This window comes from Juglans microcarpa x Juglans regia, chromosome 1D (genome assembly GCF_004785595.1).
Source record: "Juglans microcarpa x Juglans regia isolate MS1-56 chromosome 1D, Jm3101_v1.0, whole genome shotgun sequence".
NCBI lineage: Eukaryota > Viridiplantae > Streptophyta > Magnoliopsida > Fagales > Juglandaceae > Juglans > Juglans microcarpa x Juglans regia.
In genome coordinates this window covers 2,049,511-2,069,253 of record NC_054594.1, presented here as the reverse complement: position 1 = coordinate 2,069,253, position 19,743 = coordinate 2,049,511, and the positions used below count along the sequence as shown (strand labels likewise).

The 19,743-nt window shown below is 37.3% G+C and overlaps 1 protein-coding gene across 1 annotated transcript; it reads right to left on the bottom strand.

The window, feature by feature from the left end:
* Positions 1–4,593: 4,593 nt before the first annotated feature.
* Positions 4,594–17,515, bottom strand: LOC121249745 (methionine aminopeptidase 1D, chloroplastic/mitochondrial). The gene is made up of 10 exons (XM_041148531.1): positions 17,355–17,515; positions 16,929–16,998; positions 15,384–15,612; positions 14,837–14,998; positions 14,713–14,754; positions 14,107–14,178; positions 6,921–7,000; positions 6,173–6,270; positions 5,626–5,673; positions 4,594–4,942 (listed from the first exon to the last, which is right to left on the bottom strand). Exons 1-10 carry the CDS (start codon positions 17,458–17,460, stop codon positions 4,797–4,799), a joined length of 1,053 nt encoding a protein of 350 aa, XP_041004465.1. The 5' UTR covers positions 17,461–17,515; the 3' UTR covers positions 4,594–4,796.
* Positions 17,516–19,743: the final 2,228 nt, after the last annotated feature.

Sequence of the window (19,743 nt, the reverse complement as noted above, 5' to 3'; positions counted from 1 at the left end):
ATTTAACTCAAGCATGTTTATGCATGGCGATAAATTTAGCTACATTTAATTTTTTTCATTTATTCCCCACCCTTTGAAAAGTAAATTGAATGTGTAATGTCTTTTTAATCATAAAATTCTAAGCATGCAGGGGAAATAACTAGTATTTGGATATAAACATGGAGACATCAATAATAACAGTTACCAAGCCATCCATTAACCTAAACACATAAACAACCAATAATGAAACGATATTTCATATAGCATGAAGGGTTGTTGTTACCGTAGAGTTACGGCTGCTTTCCAAATTTATGTATAAATCACAATTAATAATTGTTTGGTTGGGTAGATCTCTTCTTCGCTTGTTACGGTTATTTTGGGCAACCCTACTCCTTTCTTCTGCAATGGCCACAGGTGAACTAGGGGGGAGAGGAAAGAAAGTGATGTGAGCAAAGCTTGAATGCTCTTCTGCATGAGCACAAAGATGAAATCATAATATTCACATACATTTTTTTTTTTTTACAGGGGATGGAGTACCTAAAACCGTCGACACAAAGGAGTACATCGTCGTCTTGCGTAGAGGAGACCGTCGTCGTCGCGTGCAAAGGAGACAGTCGTCGTCGAGCGCAGAGGAGATACCTTCGTTGATGAAGAGATTTGGGGGATATGCCTGCTTTGAGGAAGAAATTTGGGGGAGACAAATGGCGTTGAGGAAGAGCTTTGGGGGAGATGAATACGTTGAAGAAGAGATGCCTGGGAGGTGAATGCGTTGGAGATGAAGAGATTTGGGGGAGATGGGCTGCGATGTTTTCCCTCCTGATGAAAGATGTTCTTTCATTTTTTTTTTTTAAATATATTTGATTTTCCACGTAGGCAGTCGGTACACCATCGGTACGCAACGTCGCTTGCACCCAGAAGAACTGATAGAGAATATCTTTTCACAAGTGCATCCGATTTACTCCATATAACAGTATGAGAAATGCTAGCCTGCCGCTTCAATATATCAGCTGTAGATGATTGCTTGATGTGGAGGCTGATGTAGCGACTCCATGTGGCATGGTCAAGATAAAACAGAGGGATTCTTCAATCACGTGACCCGATTGTTGTCTGTCTGTGTGAAGTGAAGAGTGAAGACCCTCCCTCACGACGCCGACCACCAACAGAACTGCAGCACTTACCGGCAATTTTAGCAGCAACACTTACCTCACCTCACCGAAATTCACCAACGAAACTTGCACTCGATTTTCATCGATCAATCTGCTAGGTTCTCACTGAAAGAAAGAACTGCACCTCATCGACAGGAAAGCAAAAATATTCAAATATGGTAAAAATTAAAGACATGATGATGATCATTAATTTTGCGTGATGATGATTTTCTTTATGTGGACTCCTGCACCTACCTTGTCTTTATGTGGATCATTAATTTCGCATGATCTGCTTGCTTAATTTCGCGTGCATGGCAACCGAGGTGATGACCTTGAGTGAATTAGTTTTGTACGAATTAGTTTTGTGCGAATTAGTCATACAAATTAAAGATAAAATTGGTTTTGTGCGACTTGGTTGAGCTTATCCATTTGCTATTACTAAGTTCGGCGACGGAAGGCACTCGTGAGGTGTGATGGTGTTCAATGATGGGGGCGATTGGAGGTCGATGCACCCATGAGGAATTCTGCCCCTCTCGCTCGTCTTCTCTGCCAAGTTTGATTTCATTCAGTCACTTTTTTTTTTAATTTAATATTATATGATGTGGCAATGCCACGTCAAGCGGTCATCTGCAGCAGTCATATGCCCTATTCGCGCTAGGCATACACAATCTCCACCATAACCCTCTCTCCACCGAAGCCCCCCCAATCAACAACGGGATTGCATGTGACGGTCACCTCCGTTCCCGACATCCAATGTTAGGCATTCTGCAACTTTATTTACTCTTAATTTATTTATTTGAGCTTGAGATCTATCAATTCCTGTAGAAAATATTGTCCTTTCAATGAACTATCAAGATGAGTTGAAGAATTGAGAAAATTTCATCTTAATATTTTGCTAAACCATCCATCCACAGAAAATGGAGATTGAACCAGAGTTGCAAGAAAATACCTACCTATCAACTTAATAACTTTGCACTTTGGTTTAATTTTAGAACCAACTCGACAAATATCCTCGCTTTTACACAGTGACTGATGCTTATTGACTTAAGGCCCTGTGTTCCAAAACTGATGAAAGTAAGACCTCTACTGACTCAAGGCCTTGATTATTGACTGCTTTTTGATGTGATACTGAACATGCTTTTACACTAAGAGTTGAGATAGATTATGAATAGTAGTGAGATGGATTGTGAATAGTAGTGAGATTTATGAGTTAAAATTGATGAATAATAATGAATAGTAATGAGATGAGTTAAGATGAGTTGAGATGGATTGTGAATACAAATCGAACTTAAAACCTCTATTTCTTGATCACCAAAGAGACCCATGCATATAACTAGAAGAAACTGGAATTTGTAAATCTGTGTAGACATTTGATGCATGTGCTTCAAATACAATGAAGTTGAATTATCAGTGTCATACCAAATGATTGGTATTGACAAAATCTTTAAGTTTCAAACAAACTATGCAAGGACAAAATCTCCAAAACTGCACTTGCTGCCGTCCCCAACCACCGATGAGGAAGATCACCCGGCTTTCTTAGAAAAGGAATGACTATTTAATTCAATAAAAAACTGCCGTAGAAACTGCTAGCATTCCTAGACTTCAATGATAACATTAGTTTTATTTATCTGTCCATGGTATAAGTACTTGTACATTTCATAATATTTTTGAGTAATAATATATACTACGCTCTCATTTTATTTTGATCATATTAAGTGATATATGATATATTCATTACTATTAGATGAGAAAAGATATGTAATAAATAATCATTTAATAGTAATAAATGTGTCACATTATACTTAGTGAAATGATAATATGGTATATAAAATTTTTCAATAATTTTTACACATCAGAAATTTGCTAGAGATGCAACGGTTTGAAGGTCTGGAGATGCGACGGTTTGAAGGGGTGCGTCGGTCTGGTTCGGAGCTCCTCCGCGGGTCCTGGAGGCTGCAAAGGTGTCAAATGGTCTCTCCACAAGAGGAAAATACACAGATGGGATTTTGATTTTGCTTTTGCTATGGTATGATGCGGTGCAAGATTTTTCTATGCGCTTAGGTGATGTGTCAGCTCATTATTGGCTTTCGTTAAACTCACGGCATCGGATTTGTCGTTCGAGGAACTGTATTTATTAATGCCTTGTTTTGGGGTTGCCGTAGAAATTTTAAAAAGTGATTAAATAATTTTTAAATTTTTTTAATAAAAAAAATTAAGTTGTTTGGATTATATATTAAAGTATTTTTTAATCTTTAATAAGTTATAAAGTATGTTTAACGAAAACAAACATGATTTTCTTAAACGTAATTCGAATTTTAAAAAGATTGTCAATAGATGAAAATACACATATAACTTTAACATAATTACAACTTTTAAACTTTTAAGAATATGATCATAATTTTTAGAAAATCAAATAATCGTCATTTCCATCTTGTAAAGTATTTTTTTAATTTATTTCCAAACAAATGTAATATATTTAAAAATATTTTAAACATATAATTATCAAACAGTAAATAATTTTTTAATAGTAAAATTTATTATTTAAGTTATAAACAATAAACTCTTAAGTTATAAGTTATATTTTTTACCGCAATTTCAAATATGCACTAAATGTCAAAATTAGATGCGATGAAGTGTCGCCAAATAATAAATAACTTTTGAAAAATGATTTATGCAATTTAAAAAAAAAGGACAAATTTGATTAAAAAAAAACTCACTTTTTATAATGTTCCGCTCTTTTAAAAAGAAAAACAAAATAGACAAGTTGGATAACCATATAAAAAAAAACTCAATTTTTAAAGCGAACCCACTATTTTCTAAAAAAAATGCACATGACTTATAAATTTTAGAACTATATATAATATTACTCCTTTATTTTTTTGAAATAAAAAAACATTTTAGATAAAATAATAGTAGAAAAGATTAATTTTAAAATAGTGTTATTCGGAATTATTATTCATCTTTCATTTCTTTTAAAATTAGCATGGCATTCATTAGAGCACTTATTAAGGAACTGTATGGATGATGAGTTGATATGATATGAAATTAATTGATATGATATGAGATGACTTGAGATGAAAATTAAAAGTTGAATAAAATATTATTATAATATTATTTTTAATATTATTATTATTTTGATATTTCAAAAAATTAAATTGTTTATTATATTTGTGTGAATATTTGAAAAAATTATAATGATAAGATAAAACACTTATTGTATTCAAACAGGACCTAAATAAAAAGGAACCAATTTAGCAAGTGACGGGAAATTTTCTTAATGCCTAAAGAATTTTCGTAATGAAGAATGTCTATCTGAAGTCGCAAATGCAATACAATTGCCTTAATAATTATTTATTAACATGATTCTAAAGCCTACAATATTTTTTGCTTGAGATATATATATATATTTTTTTTCCATTAATTTTCTGAGAAAACCAACAATTCACAACTGAAAGAGAAGAAAGAAAAGTGAGAAAGAATACACATTTTCTTCTAAAGACCAAATATTGATGATATGCAACAAGAAATTGAACCATATTCTTGTCTGTATGCCCATAATAATAAGAGAGGCTGGAAGAAATGTAGCAGATGAACCAGAAGACGGACAACATAAATCTAGAGTTGTTTAAATGAATAAAAATTTTGAAGAAAGGAAAGTTACAAACAATAATTTTAACACTTTGTCAATATCTCAGCTCCATCTTCGGTTATTAGAATCGTGTGTTCTAATTGTGCTGACAGGCTCCCATCTTCTGTAACGACTGTCCAGTCATCATCCCACATCAAAGGATTACTGCTACCTATTGTAAGCATTGGTTCTGCATAATTTACCAAAACATGCACACTATCATCCATAATCTGAATCTGAGACATTTAAATCGTTTATTTCGTAACCACAACAAGAATAATTATCAAAAGAGTCTGTATAGAGGAACATAGACAATGAGAGCTGAAACCATATAAGCAGTGAATGTCTTTGCTAGTAACCAAGATCTGTGGTATGGTTGTTGAGTGCACACCCAGCAAGTGCAAATTCATCATGCATTATTCCAGAGTCTAATTACCTCTTTGTATCCTTTCAAATTGAAAGGACACGCCGAGGCCCCGGTTCCCAGGGTTAGACTATTCCCTACTATAAGCCTACTCATAAGTTTGAATAGAAGCAATCCTGAAAAACATGCACTTCTTGAATATCAGGCGTGCTCGTACGAAGTCAATTCTTTTCAACAACACATTTTCATTCCATCAATAATGATCTCTATCAGACCTACTTTGTTTTTTCCAAAAAAGTACAAGGTAGCAATTTGAGTCAATACATACCGACTTCTGTCATTCCATCAATAATGATCTCTATCAGACCTACTTTGTTTTCTAAATGTACAGATTTGAATAACTTCTTTTAAGAAAATTGCAGAGAAACCACATATCATAATTCATGAGCATGAGAATCCATGGGCAACTAAAGATAACTAAAATAACTTGATAAGGGAAAATTAAGTACCAATTGTGAAGGTTTGATTCAACATCATGCGTCCAGCATCATTGTTCCCTGAAAAGAATTAAGTACTATTACAACAGAGTATGGTGGAGCTACCGTGGAAAACGTACACATGGCACAGGGAGATAGAGGCCATCTTGTAAATGAGAACTCATTATAACAATACTGGAAGAACTTATCAAAAAATACTGAAAGAAATTAAAAATGCAATGACCACAATTACTGAACTTCATATCACTTTATTGCTTTCAATTTCCGAATAAGGGACCATTCAATGAGTACATAAATTTAGATCATAGAACAGTATGGCAAGTTGCATTTGGGTCAAAATGGCATGTCTTTCTATGTTCGGGATGGTCTTATCAAAGTTGATGTACCATTGATGTTAGCCAACAATTTGCATGACTGGGAAGAAATAAGCAGAACTAAAATATAAAATCTGATCTAAACAAGATCACACAAACCAAAATCAAAATTGGCATTGAAAGCAAAGGCTAAGACAAAAATGAATAATATAGAAAGACACAATATAAAAGCTTAGGAAAATTACTGAAGTGTAGAATAACTGGATCAGCATGAAATACACGCCCAACCCCATGGCCAACAAACTGTCGAACAACGCCGTAACGATATTTATCTGCATGGTCACTTAAGGGGAGAAAGACGTGCGCATGTACACACATGTTTACAATAAGTTAGTGTGAAAAAGAGAATCAACATTCACGTATGGTAAACTAAAAATGCTAACACAATCTTCAATAATTACAAGTATCTAAGATAAAAGATCACAGAAAGTAACAGTATATTGACTCATTAAATCATAAGAGTTGATCATCATTCGAAGACAAGGAGCGGACACTAGAGGAGCTTTGAGCTTTATATTTTCGCACCTTATTTCTTTGGGCTATAGCTATAGATTTTAATGGCCTAAATGTACATTATTTTCTTTCTTCTATAGCGACCTAGATAGGTCTTATCTCTTGTATACATTTTTGTGTACTTAGGCTATGCCTATCCTTATTAATACTACCATTTACTTGAAAAAAAAAAAAAAAAAAAAAAAGAGTTGATCATCATTTCCTTGTGACAAATTTCGTAACTAAAACTGATTTGATAAGGGGGCAAAAGATAAGTTAAGCATAGGGAATCGGATGCGGCAAAAAGAAATGGCAGACAACAAACATGCAATTCTCTAATTCCTAAAAACTAATTCAACGACATAACCACAGAGACTGCAGAAAAAAGAGGAGAAATCAGAACCAAAAGATTAAGAAATAAAAATATAGACGAGGACTTACTGAATTGTCTTTCCAATTTTCTTGAATTCAACTCCTGGTGCACATATCAATATTGCTTTATATAGACATTCTTTAGTCACCTGAAGCATAAATCCCAACCAATACTAGGTATAAATATAAGTAACATAAAGAAGAAAGCATATCTAGGTGTTAAACAATCTTCTTTAGGACCAATATCATTCAAGAAACTTTTCCTAAGAATGTAAAATAAAACCATGAACAAAAAGAGTCACAAAAGGTAACAAATAAAAGGAATTGAAACTTATAATTAATGGCCAAAAGTAATTTGAAAAGTCAACAGATAATTCGTAATTTACATTTAGCATAAAGAGATGATGACCATCCAATTTAACTGTACTTGTTGCAAATCAGTACACATTAACAGTTTTCCACCCCTATACCACTTTGCAGGACCTCCTTTCCTTTTTTGATGTCCAATTATAGTTTTCCAATGTGAAGACTTGAAGGATCTTAGATTTACAAAATAAATATTCTAGACATTGGGGGATTTGATGGGCTAAACCAAAATTTTCTCTCCATACAAACCAATTTTTTTTTTCCCTCCGATGATGGTCTGTGGTCTATGGCAATGAGATCACAGTTGAGTTTAGATCTGTAGGTGTGATTAGCATGGGGATTCCTAAACACTTACTAATAGAATCGAAGGCTTTTTCATTTGCATGGGAAGGAAGTTCCTTGCTCATTACTGAGAGAAGCTAGAAGGTGATGAATAAGGTGACAATGGGAAAGTCCATGGTGCAGTGGCTGGCTAAAGCATTGGAGGACTGTTTGAAGGGTGTAAAAAAGGATTTCTATGCCATGGTAAGGGAAGGGAATCGCAGCTTCATAGCACAGTGGCGGTTAGAGGCGCTATGGGAGTTTGTAAATGAAGGAAAACGGCTAAACCGCAGCAGAGGAAGAGCACCTTTGGGCGTGGTGCTTCAGCCACAAAACCACTCCTATAGGGAGGTTTTGGAGGCAACAACGATGCCAGGGCAACCCAATGACAGGGGTGGAGGTAGCGGCGTTAGGGAAGCTCCGAGAAGAGCCTCTGCTAGTTGGGGCAATGGGTAGGGGTATGGCAGAGCTCTGCCATAAGGACAGACTCTGCGCAATGGAAGGGTGGCGAAGGCAGGCCTGCTATCGGCTTGGTAGAGGGAAGTGTACACAGTACGGTACAGGACGTGAAGGAGCAACTATGCTTGCTTCAGGACAAAGTGGACTTTTTCTTATGATGTGAAGAGGAAGGAAGAGGCACAGGAATGGACTCGGCGAAAAGAGGCCTCGATACAGGCTTGGGCGTGGATGATTCTGGATGTATTAGAGAAGGGTCGATTAAGAAAAGTCAAAGGGGCCTGGGCTCGTTCGTTGTTGGATCTGGTAGCGAGGTAGCCCGTGTGGAAAACTTTAGTAACTTGCGGGGCCTAAAGCAAGTGGGCCACTTCATCGAGCCTCAGCCCATAAGGCTAAATGGTAGAAAGGAAAAGGGCGCACCTGTATGTAGAGCTCGAGAGGGAGGTTTCACAGCCTCCTACCGACAGGGATTTGGCATCCTCGCCGGAAAAGGCTCCGATCTCGTCATGAAAGGCCGAGCAACACTTGACGGAGACCCAGAGGACGACGATGATGGTGGAGGAGACGTTGATGGCAAGCTTTGAAACAGATCAGAATGTCTTCATACCAGAAAAAGTCAGATTTCAGTCGTTTCTTAGCCAGAAAACGCCAACAAACAGCAAGGATGAAGTTTCTCTTCCGGCAGAGGCTCTACAGTCGGTAGTGGAGGGGCGATATACTTACTCCGACGAGTTTTCCATCCTTAGTAGTAGGGGTGCAAATCGGTCGGTCCGGACCAGAGAAACCGACCGGACCGACCGGTTCTGTCCAGACTGACCAAATGCATGATCGGTTTCGGTCCAAACATTACATAAATTTCGATTTTCGGTCTGGTCCCGGGGTGGAGATTTCTCAAACCGGACCGACCGAATAAAAAATAAAAAAAATAAAATATTATATATATTATTTATATAATAATTGTACAATTAACAATATAAAATTTTAAATATGTTATTAATACTTGTTAATATTTTATAAATTAACAATATTTTATATATATTTTCATATAACCTATCACTGTTAACAATATAAAATTTTAAATATGTTATTAACAATTGTTAATATTCTATGAATTAACTAATATATAATATCAATTAGTTAATTATATAGTAATTATATAAATTAATAATGTAATTTTCATTTAATTTATTATCATTGACCATATAAAATATTTTTTTATTGAGTTTGTTACATAATTCACATTAATAAGTCACTTAATTTAATTTAGTATTTTAAATAAATTTTTTTATTAATTGATTTAAAAAAAAAAATAGGCCGGACTAAATGGACCGACAGGACCGGACCGATAACTACCGGTCCGATCCGGTCCCTATGGGGTGTTCGGTCCGGTCCGGTGATGGACTGAAAATATTCGGTCCATCACCGGACCGACCGGTTTACACCCCTACTTAGTAGCGACGAGGGAGTTGGGGAAGTTTCATAGATGCTTGTTTCGTCGTAGGGACTCTCTGAATGGGTGTATGGGAAGAATTTCGTGGAGGAGGAAATGGGGACGCCGATGGGCTTGACTGCTTGTTACCAACCCAGTCTAATGTTTTTGATTGGATTCTACAAAAGGTGAAGGAAATTCAATGTTGTGTGGGGATGGAATGTGAGGGATTTGATGAACAATTTATGGCTTTGTTCACCGCCGCTGAAATGTGTTATAATCAGCTTAAAAAATCTGGATCCAAAAATCAGAGGGAGCTAAAGAGATTAACGTGGTAGCTTAACTATGAAGGTAGCTCTAGTCGAGAAAGATCCAAAGGGAAGGAGCTAGCTTCTTCTTTATGAAGCCCAAAATTGTTTCTTGGAATGTCTGAGGGCTCAACGAGACCAATAAGCGTCTTCGTATAAAAAATTTGCTTCGTGAGTGGAAGGTGGACATAGTATGTTTGTAGGAAACTAAGCTGAAATCTATTACAAGAAGAATTGTCTGAAGTATATGGAGCTGTCCATATGTGGATTGGGCTTATCTAGCATAAGATGCGGCTTCGGAAGGTGTTTTCGTGATGTGGGATAGACGGGTGGTGGAGAGAATGGAAGAATTCATAGGGGAGTTCACAATGGCATGTTCATTTAAGAATGTGGAAGATAACTTCTTGTGAGCTTTTGCTGATATTTATGAGCCGAATGTGGATAGTAACAAAAGGTTTTTACGGGAAGAATTACCTGGACTCCATAGCTAGTGGGACTTGCCATGTTATAAGATTTTCAAGCGAACGCTCAGGAGAAAGCAGGCTACAACCAGCAATAGTAGAATTCTCGACCTGAGTTTGATGGATATTCCTCTCAATGGGGGAACATTCACGTGGTCCAATAATTAGAATTGGTCTAGATTGGGCAGATTTTTAGTCTCATCGGAATGGGAAACTCACTACCCAGATGAATGTCAAAAGACTGTCTCGTCTTTGTTCGGATCATTTTCCAATATTATTGGATTGTGGTGGTATCCAATAAGGGTGGCTTTACTTTTAGTAAAAAAATATGTGGCTGAAAACTGAAGGCTTGTGGATAGGGTTAGGCAATGGTGGTTCTCATACGAAATTAGTAGTACCCCTAGCTTTATCTTTGCAGATAAACTAAAAGCTCTAAAAAATTATTTAAAGCTTTGGGACTCTCTCTCCTTTGGCGACATATGCGAACAGAAGAAATCTATGGTGGAGGAGCTTTAGGAGCTTGAGAGGTTACAATAGGGTCGAGTTCTATCCTCAGAAGAATTATCTTGGAAGACAGAGTTGGTATCAAAATTAGAGAGTGTTATCTTATTGGAAGAAATATCATAGAGCTTTGTGGTTGAAAGAATGGGATCAAAGTACGAAATTCTTCCATAGAGTGGCTAACTCTCACAGGCTAACAAATAACATTGAGATGCTAAATATAGATGTTGTGGCTTGAATGGATGCTCCTGCAATTCAAGAACATGTGCTGATTTTTATGAACAGTTGCTTACCTAGCAAGAGGGGTGGTGGCCAAAGCTGGATGGACTAGTTTTGAGTCAATTGAGCCGCATACTATCTCTTGGTTGGAGAGGCCTTATGATGAGTTAAAAGTTCATGGAATGGTGAGGAAAATGGTAAAAGAAAAAGCACCAAGTCCAAATAGTTTTTCTATGGGATTCTTCCAATCATGTTGGGAGGTGGTGAAGGAGAGTCTAATGAAGGTGTTCCAGGAACTGTCGGTTGGAAAATTTGAGAAAAGCCTCAATGCCACATTTATTTGCACTCATTCCTAATAAGACCGGGGCATAAGAGGTCAAGGACATCCGGCCTATAGTCTTGTGAACAGGGTATATAAGATAATCTCCAAGGTGCTTGCAAACCATCTAGGGTGGTATTGGGAAAAATGATCACAAAACCCCAAATGCACTTGCAAGGGCAAGGGGCAGGCAAATTTTGAATTTGGTTCTCATCACCAATGAATGCATAGATAGTAGATTAGAATCTGTCAATACATGTATCCTATGCAAGTTGGATATGGAGAAGGCATATGATCACATTAATTGGGACTTTCTATTGTACCTTCTTGGGAGGTGTGGTTTTGGAGAGAGATGGGTTTCGTGGATTAGATGGTGCATTTCAAATGCAAAATTTTCAGTTTTAGTGAATGGTAGCCCAATTGGTTTCTTCAACAGCTCCCGAGATCTAAGACAATGAGATCCGTTGTCCCCACTTCTTTTCGTTTTGGTCATGGAGGCACTTAGTAGAATGATCTCGGCCTTGGTCATTAATGGCTTCGTGAGGGGATTCTCAATTGGTGTCCCCAACAAGGGTTCTCTTAACATTTCTCATTTGTTGTTTGCAAATGATAAATTAAAATTTTGTGAGGTAGATCGAAACCAGGTTCGGGCACTAAGGGAACTTCTTTGTTTTGAAGTGGCATCAGGTTTGAAAGTGAACTTTGATAAATCAAAGATGGTGCCAGTTGGCAATGTTCGTAACATCCAGCTCCTGGCTAACACTCTTGGATGTAAGGTCTCCTCCCTTCCTATGAATTATCTTGGTCTCCCGTTGGGGGTTGCCTCTAGGGCCAAATCAATCTGGGATATAGTGACCGAGAAGATAGACCGTAGATTGGATAGTTGGAAGAGATTGTACTTGTCGTAAGGTGGTAAGGATCACCTTAATTAAGAGTACTTTGTCTAATTTACCAACGTATTCCCTATCCCTTTTCTCAATTCCAGCAAGCGTGGTGATCCGGATTGAGAAACTTTATCGCACTTTCCTATGAAGTGGCATGGGGGATGAATTCAAATTCCATCTAGTCAGGTGGGATAAGGTATACTCCCCAATCTCATCTGGTGGTTTGGGCAAAAAAAATCTAAGGACTTTCAACCGGGCCTTATTTGGGAAATGGTTGTAGCGGTATAATATGAAACTCAAAGCCTTATGGAAGTCAATGATTGACTGCAAATATGGGAGTGTGTGGGGGGTTGGTGCACTAGAGAGGTAAGTGGAGCCTATGGGATGGGAGTTTGGAAGACGAGGGTGGGGGGTTTTTACTCATCATAATAGACTCGTGCTAGGAGATGGCTCTAGAATAAAATTCTGGAGCGACCTTTGGTGTGGGAATAATACTTTAAAGGAATAATTCCCTCCAGTGTTCCGTGTTGCAAGTGAGAAAGAAGCTTTAGTGACTGACCTTATGGTGATATTTGGGGATCAAGTTCAATGGAATATCAACTTTAATAGGGCGGCCCAATTTTTTGTATTCCATGTCCATATTGAGCACTCAACACATGTTGTGGTGGGTACTCACATGCAAGGGTACATTCTCGATTCACTCTATCTATAAGTCCCTCACACAATCACAGGACATTCAGTTTCCATGGAGAATGATTTGGCGAAACAAGGCACCTCCTAAAGCAGCTTTTTTTGTATAGACAACTTCTCTGGGTAAGATTTTGACGACGGATAACTTGCAGAAATGCAAGGTGATTATAGTAGATTGGTGTTGTATGTGTAAAAAAACTGGCGAGACTGTGGATCACCTATTACTGCATTGTGAGCTCGCTAGAGCGTTATGGGATGAAGTCTTTCATAGATTAGGCTTAGCTTGGGTCATGCCACCTTAGTGGCAGCGATTTTGGCCAACTGGACGAATCTAGGTGGTATCCTACAAATCAAAGCTGTGTGGAAGATGGTTCCAATCTGTATTCCGTGGTGTTTGTGGCAGGAGCAAAATGATCGAGCGTTCGAAGATAAGGAGCGCACAATAGAGGAACTTAGATCTCTTTTGATTAGAACTCTATTTCTATGGGTCATAGCTATAGATTTTAATGGACTTGATGTTCATGACTTTCTTGTATCCTTTGTTTCTTCCTAGATAGGTGTTATCTCTTGTATACCATCTTGTGTATTTAGGCTATGCCTATGATTATCAATACAATCATTTACTTATAAATAAATAAAAAAATCAGTACACATTGCTCTCTCACTAGTTACCATTTAAATAAAACTTCTTTTTACCTATCCAAAAAAAAAAAAAAAAGTTACCATTTAAAGTCACAAACACAAAATGTGGTAAATCTGTCTTCCCTTCAATCTCTATTCTTTGCTTTTAGATTTAGTAGAAGAAAGATGGAGAAATCAGGAGTGTCCTTGTTGAATAGCTCTATTATAATTTTTTGTTGAGTAACTCTTTTATGAATGCTTTGGTACCTCACATTAGTGAATTTATCTTTTCTTTTTTTTATTGGTACAGGGTGTCCAAGAACAAAGTCCCAGCCAATCTCGGGTCTGCACAAACCCTCGACAAAGAGATTTACACAAGTGCACCTCGGGTAATTCAAGAGGAAGTTCCCCTAGTCCGATGGCCCCTAGAAATTGTTTGCACCCAAGATAGTGAATTTATCCCATTAACTAATCAAAATCCCATTCAATAAGTAATGATTCTGGTGGAGTTAGGAAGGAGTTTGGAGTTTGTACCCATTTACTGAACCAAGAAAAATATTGATTTCCTAACAACAAACCACCTTGTTCATGAAGACATAATTTGTATAGACTTAATTTCCAACTATCATGAATCTTAAATCGAACGCAAGGAGCTGTCCCTAGATTGAAGTCAAAGATACCTGGACTAGCTGTCTGGCTTCTTCATCAACATCTCCACAGAAAAATGTTGCTGATGTATCCCCATGATACCCCTGCAAAACACAGTTACGCTACAAGTAATACTTGAGATAAAAAAAAAAAAAAAAAAAAAAAAAAAAAAAAAAAAAAAAGCAAATCATAGAATATGCTGCATGCATTAAAAGATATGTAAATGCAATATGCTGATGGTATGAGATTTACAGAAAAATCTTCTGATGCTGTTATCAAAAGAAAAAACTTGAGTGGAAACGGGGAGCGGAGCGATTGGGGAAGAACAAAACAAAAAGAGTTGATTGAGCACAAGACAGAATGATCACCGCCAAATTAAGAAACAATGGAAGTGCATTAATATCACCACTTGTTTACAACAAAAAGTGAATAAGAAAATGCTTGAAACAGTACCCAAGGTCTACAACCCAGCAGCATGAGCATCAATGAAATCATCCTAAAAAACTTTGGAAATACTAAAGGAATACATCAAGAAGGTCAAAACAAGGTACGTGAATATCTCATCTCCGAAGTCTAAATCTATATGATACCCTTTCATTTCATTCAAATCATGCATGCCCAAAACAAAACCTGCTTACGTTTAGATAAACCGTAACATCAATATTGATAATATCACCATCCTGCAAATAAAATGTGTATCAGTAATTTGATCTAAATTCATATTTAAACAATTAAACATACAGGGTTAAGTAACTTTAGAACCTCGAGAGCACGGGAATCTGGTATTCCGTGGCAAATGCATTCATTCACTGACGTGCATACACTCTTTGGAAACCCACCATAGCCAAGAGGTGAGGGATAAGCCCCATTATCGATTATCATTTGGTGAACGGCTTGGTCAATTTCATCTGTTGTTATGCCTGGCTGCCACAACACATAAATTTTGATATATATATATATATATATATATGTGAAGGTGCTCATCTCCAACATCATGTACTACAATCTACATTGCATCTATATATAATTTCCTTGTCAGCTACCAAAAACAAACCAATGCTAGAAACCATCAATTGTTTGCAACAGTGAAGTGAGGAAAACTGATGGTAATATATAAGACAAATTTACAATACTTTTCAAAAGTCAATGCTAAGCTACAAAACCCAACTCTTATGAACAAAGCCCTTAGCAAGAAGGGGGGAGAGAGGGGGGTGAATATCATGTTTTACAGGGAGAGGAAAAAATTTGGCAATAGATCACAAATTAAATCTATTTGAGAATGGGCGGATCAAAAGTCTCACAATGTCACCTTGACTAAAGTCCCAGCATATTCAAGAACCTGTGCTGCAAGCCTTCCAGAAGCTCTCATGAATTCGACCCCCTTCTCATCATGCACTTCAGGTCCACTTGCAATTCCAGGTGGTTGCTTAGAATTCACGTAAGGAGGCCTCAGTATATGACCTGGAACAGCTCGACGAGGAGACACTTTCCCAGGCTTTAGACTTTTACGCTTGTTATTTGACAATTCATCTAGATTTCTGCTAATTTCAACAGAAAGCCTGTCAAATATCTATCTCTGAAAAATGTGTTGCATGCACATATGTGATTTCATGATTGATCATGTCAAGTCCTCAATCCTATGGAAAAAAGGCCCAAAGAGTGGCCATGACCAGATCATGAGTTTAAACAAAGCAGGAGATACAAAACCCACCCTAGAGACCAAGAGCTTCTTCTAATGTACACATCAAAAGTGTGGAAGAAAAATCAACCTAAAATGGCATGCATAATAATAATATCATCTTTAGTAATGCCTTCATCAGACAAAATAATCATGTCACTCCAACTTTAAAATAGTTCAAGTGTGGTAGCCTAAATTAAGTATGGGTGGGTGGTGAATGAGATCTCACATTACTTGGGAGTGAGAAGATATTACATTTATAATGATTTCGCGGGACTCCAATTGTAAATTTGATTAGTTCTTTTGGAGTACAAGTCCAGATGTGGCTTGAATTTTCCTTGGGTTGTTACATATGGTATCAAAACTAATCCCAACCATAAGTGTAGAACTTAAAGTTGTGCATCCTATAATAAAATGGTCTGATGAGGACTATACCTCAGATTGAGTCTAGAAGGGCAGTAAAAAGAATCCCAAATTATCTAGGAGGGAGAAGTTCTTGTGGTTTATAATGATTTCAAGGGGTCTCAATTGAAACTTGGGCTAGTCATTTTGAAGTATAAGCCTAAATGTGACTTGGAATTTCCTTACCAATGCAAATTGTGACCTAAACAAACTCTTATATATGAATTCAGCAATATGTGATATAGGTCTACACTGGCCAAATCAGTTAGCTAACCAGTCTCAATGGATTTTTTTATTGAATATATGAAAGGAATACCCACCGCTATGGTTTTAATCGTAGTTAATTGTATCTATAAGTTTTTTTTTTTTTTTTTTTTTTTTTCATATTTGTTTGAATTATACAATCACAAGATTTTTTTTCATAAATCGCTCCCATTTCTCACGAATATTTGTAACCGTGGGTAAAGTACTACTTGCGATTTCAAATTCTCTGTCAATAGAAAACAAGACCATTAAATTCCATCCTATATACAAACCCCACTTAAGGTTTCATCTTTATGTTAATAGATTTTAGTGCATAAAACTATGTTTTACTGCTATCAAATTAACAAAACAACATAGCACGGCTCATATCGCAGAATCGTACTCTAAGGGTCATTACGCAGTGTTGGTCCCACTTAAAGTGGAGCCCTGGCAAGAAATGTGAAGACCATGTGTTTGATTCTGTATGAGTCTTAACAAAATAATAATAATTTCAAATACAACATCACACACCTTCTATTGAATAAAAGGTTGGTTAAGCCAGAAAGCGTTCTGGATAACTGCAATGTCACATGCTTGCTTCCTACAAAAACAGCCAAATTAAGAATAATCCAAACCCAACTTGAGATGACATTAGTCGTATGAAGTCCACATCAGATTATACCAATTAATCCTCCTTTCTTAAGCAAGCTAAACATCCATTTCATACAAATATCACCTGAAAATAAACTCCTTGAATTTTTTTGATCTAGTTACATCATTAATACAGAATACTGTTACCACTTGCCGCTGGGTTCTAACTCAAATGGCACTTTTTCCGGTCGTGGGTTCAAAAAACGCTCCCTTGAAGAATTAGAATCGTTACATATATCGCAGCTCAGCTTCCAAGAACCACAAGTAAGATTGAATAAAAAAATAGTGAGGAAGAAAGTGAAGGACCTGGGTTGTAGCGGAAGAGTTGGTGAAGAGGCGGCGTTGAATGAAGGAAGCGGTCTCCAACAAAAGAAGAGAGAATCCTTGGTCGCAGAGACATGGTGCCTACCATTCTTCCCCCCGTCTCTGGTTATCCTTCCGCTCTCTGTGTACCTTATAACACGAACCCGGAACCATTGTCAATTTGTCGGTCTCTCTTTTTTAAGTAGAAACTAGGCCTCGTCTGAGGCCTCATAAGAGACTGTTCAAGCCCAAGGCTGGCCGTTTGGGCTCAGTTCAGCTATTCGGCCCAAAATGGACTCTTTTTTTTTTTCTGCCATCTCATATCTGCATTGTATAATTAGAATTATGGACCTATGGTCAGTGTTTTTCAGATTAAAAAAAAACAGAATATAATCATAATAATAATTTTTAATGAGACTTTTTTGTTCTCGCTTTAACAGATAATCATAAAGGGGTTTTTTAAGATTTAGGAACTTTTAAGGGTCTTTATGATAAATATTATATTGCTGGGAATTAGATAGGAACTAAAAATTAAAAGAGAAAAAACTAAAAACACGATCGGTTCCGCTTGCTGAGGGATTTCAACTAATTGGATAGTAGAATCTGCATTAGGCAGACCTTTTGGCTCTAGGAACCTGAGGGAAGAGCTTCCTCCAAAGCCTCCGAAGAGGTCGGAAACCCGCATATTGCTCTAAGTATACCCGAAGAAGAAGAATTATCATAAGTCATAACCCCTTTCGAAAAAAGAATAATTCTATATGAAGACCTTTACACCATATACACATTATACATATGACAAAATTTGAATATTACAAACTAAATTATATCAAATAGATGGTATGTTGTGTAAACGTCTTCAAATAGTACTACTAAAGAAAATATTAAGAAAACCCCGTTTTTTAAATGTTGGGTTATTAAGGTATCACATTAGTTTTCGAGGGCGAGATGTACCTTCTCATGTAGTTTGGTCTCTCTCTGTGTATATATATATATATATATATATATATCTTTTTTGAAATAAACCCCTTAATTTAATCAAAATAGAGAGATCTTTATTACTAGATTCATGTATTAACGGGAATTGCATATTGACAATGTTTGTAAAACCACCACAGTTTTGGTGGAGTCTGAATGTATTATATATATTCAAGTGTAGCTATACAAATAAGGAAAGAATCGTAAAGAATGACAACGGTTACAAGCCTACAATTAAGGGTCAACTATTACAAGGTAGGAATGATGGCTAAGAATCAGGAGAGGATTCTAAGGAATCCTTAACACCCCCCCCCCCCCCCCCCCCCACAAGCTAAGCGTGGGATTAGAGCACACACGTAGCTTGGATCAAAAGAACGTGAAGAGGGGCTGTGAGACGCTCTTGGTAAAGACATCAGCAACCTGAAGTGTGGTAGGAATATGTTGAGTGCAGATTCGACCAGCGACCACAAGTTCTCGAAGAAAGTGATAGTCCAGATCAATGTGCTTTGAGTGCTTGTGAGAGACGGGGTTGGAGCTTAAAAAGATGGCACTCTTGTTGTCACATAGAAGAAGCGGACGAGCTAGAGTGGAAACACGCAGGTCACGAAGAAGGTGGTCTAACCATAGAACTTCAGCAGCAATGGAAGCCAAAGCACGGTATTCAGATTCATAGCTGGAGCGGGAGACCGTGGGTTGCTTTTTGACACTCCAAGAGATAAGATTGTCACCCAAGTAGATATAGTAGCCTGAAGTAGAGCGTCGAGTGTCAGGACAACCAGCCCAATCAGCATCAGAATAGGTAGTAATGCTAGCGGAAGAGGAGGTAGTGAATGATAAACCAAAGTGAAGAGTGCCATTGACGTAACGAAGGATGCGCTTTACAGCCTGAAAATGTTAATCAATGGGAGCATGCAAATATTGACCGACAGAATTGACCGAGTGGGCAAGGTCAGGACGAGTGATAGTCAGATATTGTAGTGCACCAACAAGAGAACGATAAAGAGTGACATCCTCAAAAGGAGAACCATTAGAGGAGAGGCGCTGGGCAACAACCATAGGAGTTGTGACAGGTTTGCAGTCAAGAAGCTGAGCGCACGTAAGAATATCACGTGCATACTTGGTCTGGCTGAGAAAAAGACCTGTCAAGGTGGGAGTGGCTTCGAGACCAAAAAAATAGCTGAGGGATCCCAAATCCTTGGTGGCAAATTCGGAGTGAAGCTGATGAATGAAGTTGTTAAGAAATGACACATTATTGCCAGTGAGAATAATGTCATCAACATATAGTAAGAGGTAAATGATGTGCTGCTGGTGATGGAGAATGAATAAAGAGGTATCCACACGACTACAAGTGAACCCAAGCTTCAAAAGGAATGAGCTAAAACACTGAAACCAAGCACGCGGAGCCTGCTTGAGACCA

Excerpts from the sequence above, each read along its gene's own strand:
- LOC121249745 (XM_041148531.1), bottom strand. The coding sequence starts at position 17,460 with ATGGTAGGCACCATGTCTCTGCGACCAAGGATTCTCTCTTCTTTTGTT. Across the intron at positions 16,999-17,354 it reads ACTCTTCCGCTACAACCCAG|GAAGCAAGCATGTGACATTG; the intron begins GTCCTTCACTTT and ends CTGTTTTTGTAG. Across the intron at positions 6,271-6,920 it reads AAAATTGGAAAGACAATTCA|TGACCATGCAGATAAATATC; the intron begins GTAAGTCCTCGT and ends TCTCCCCTTAAG.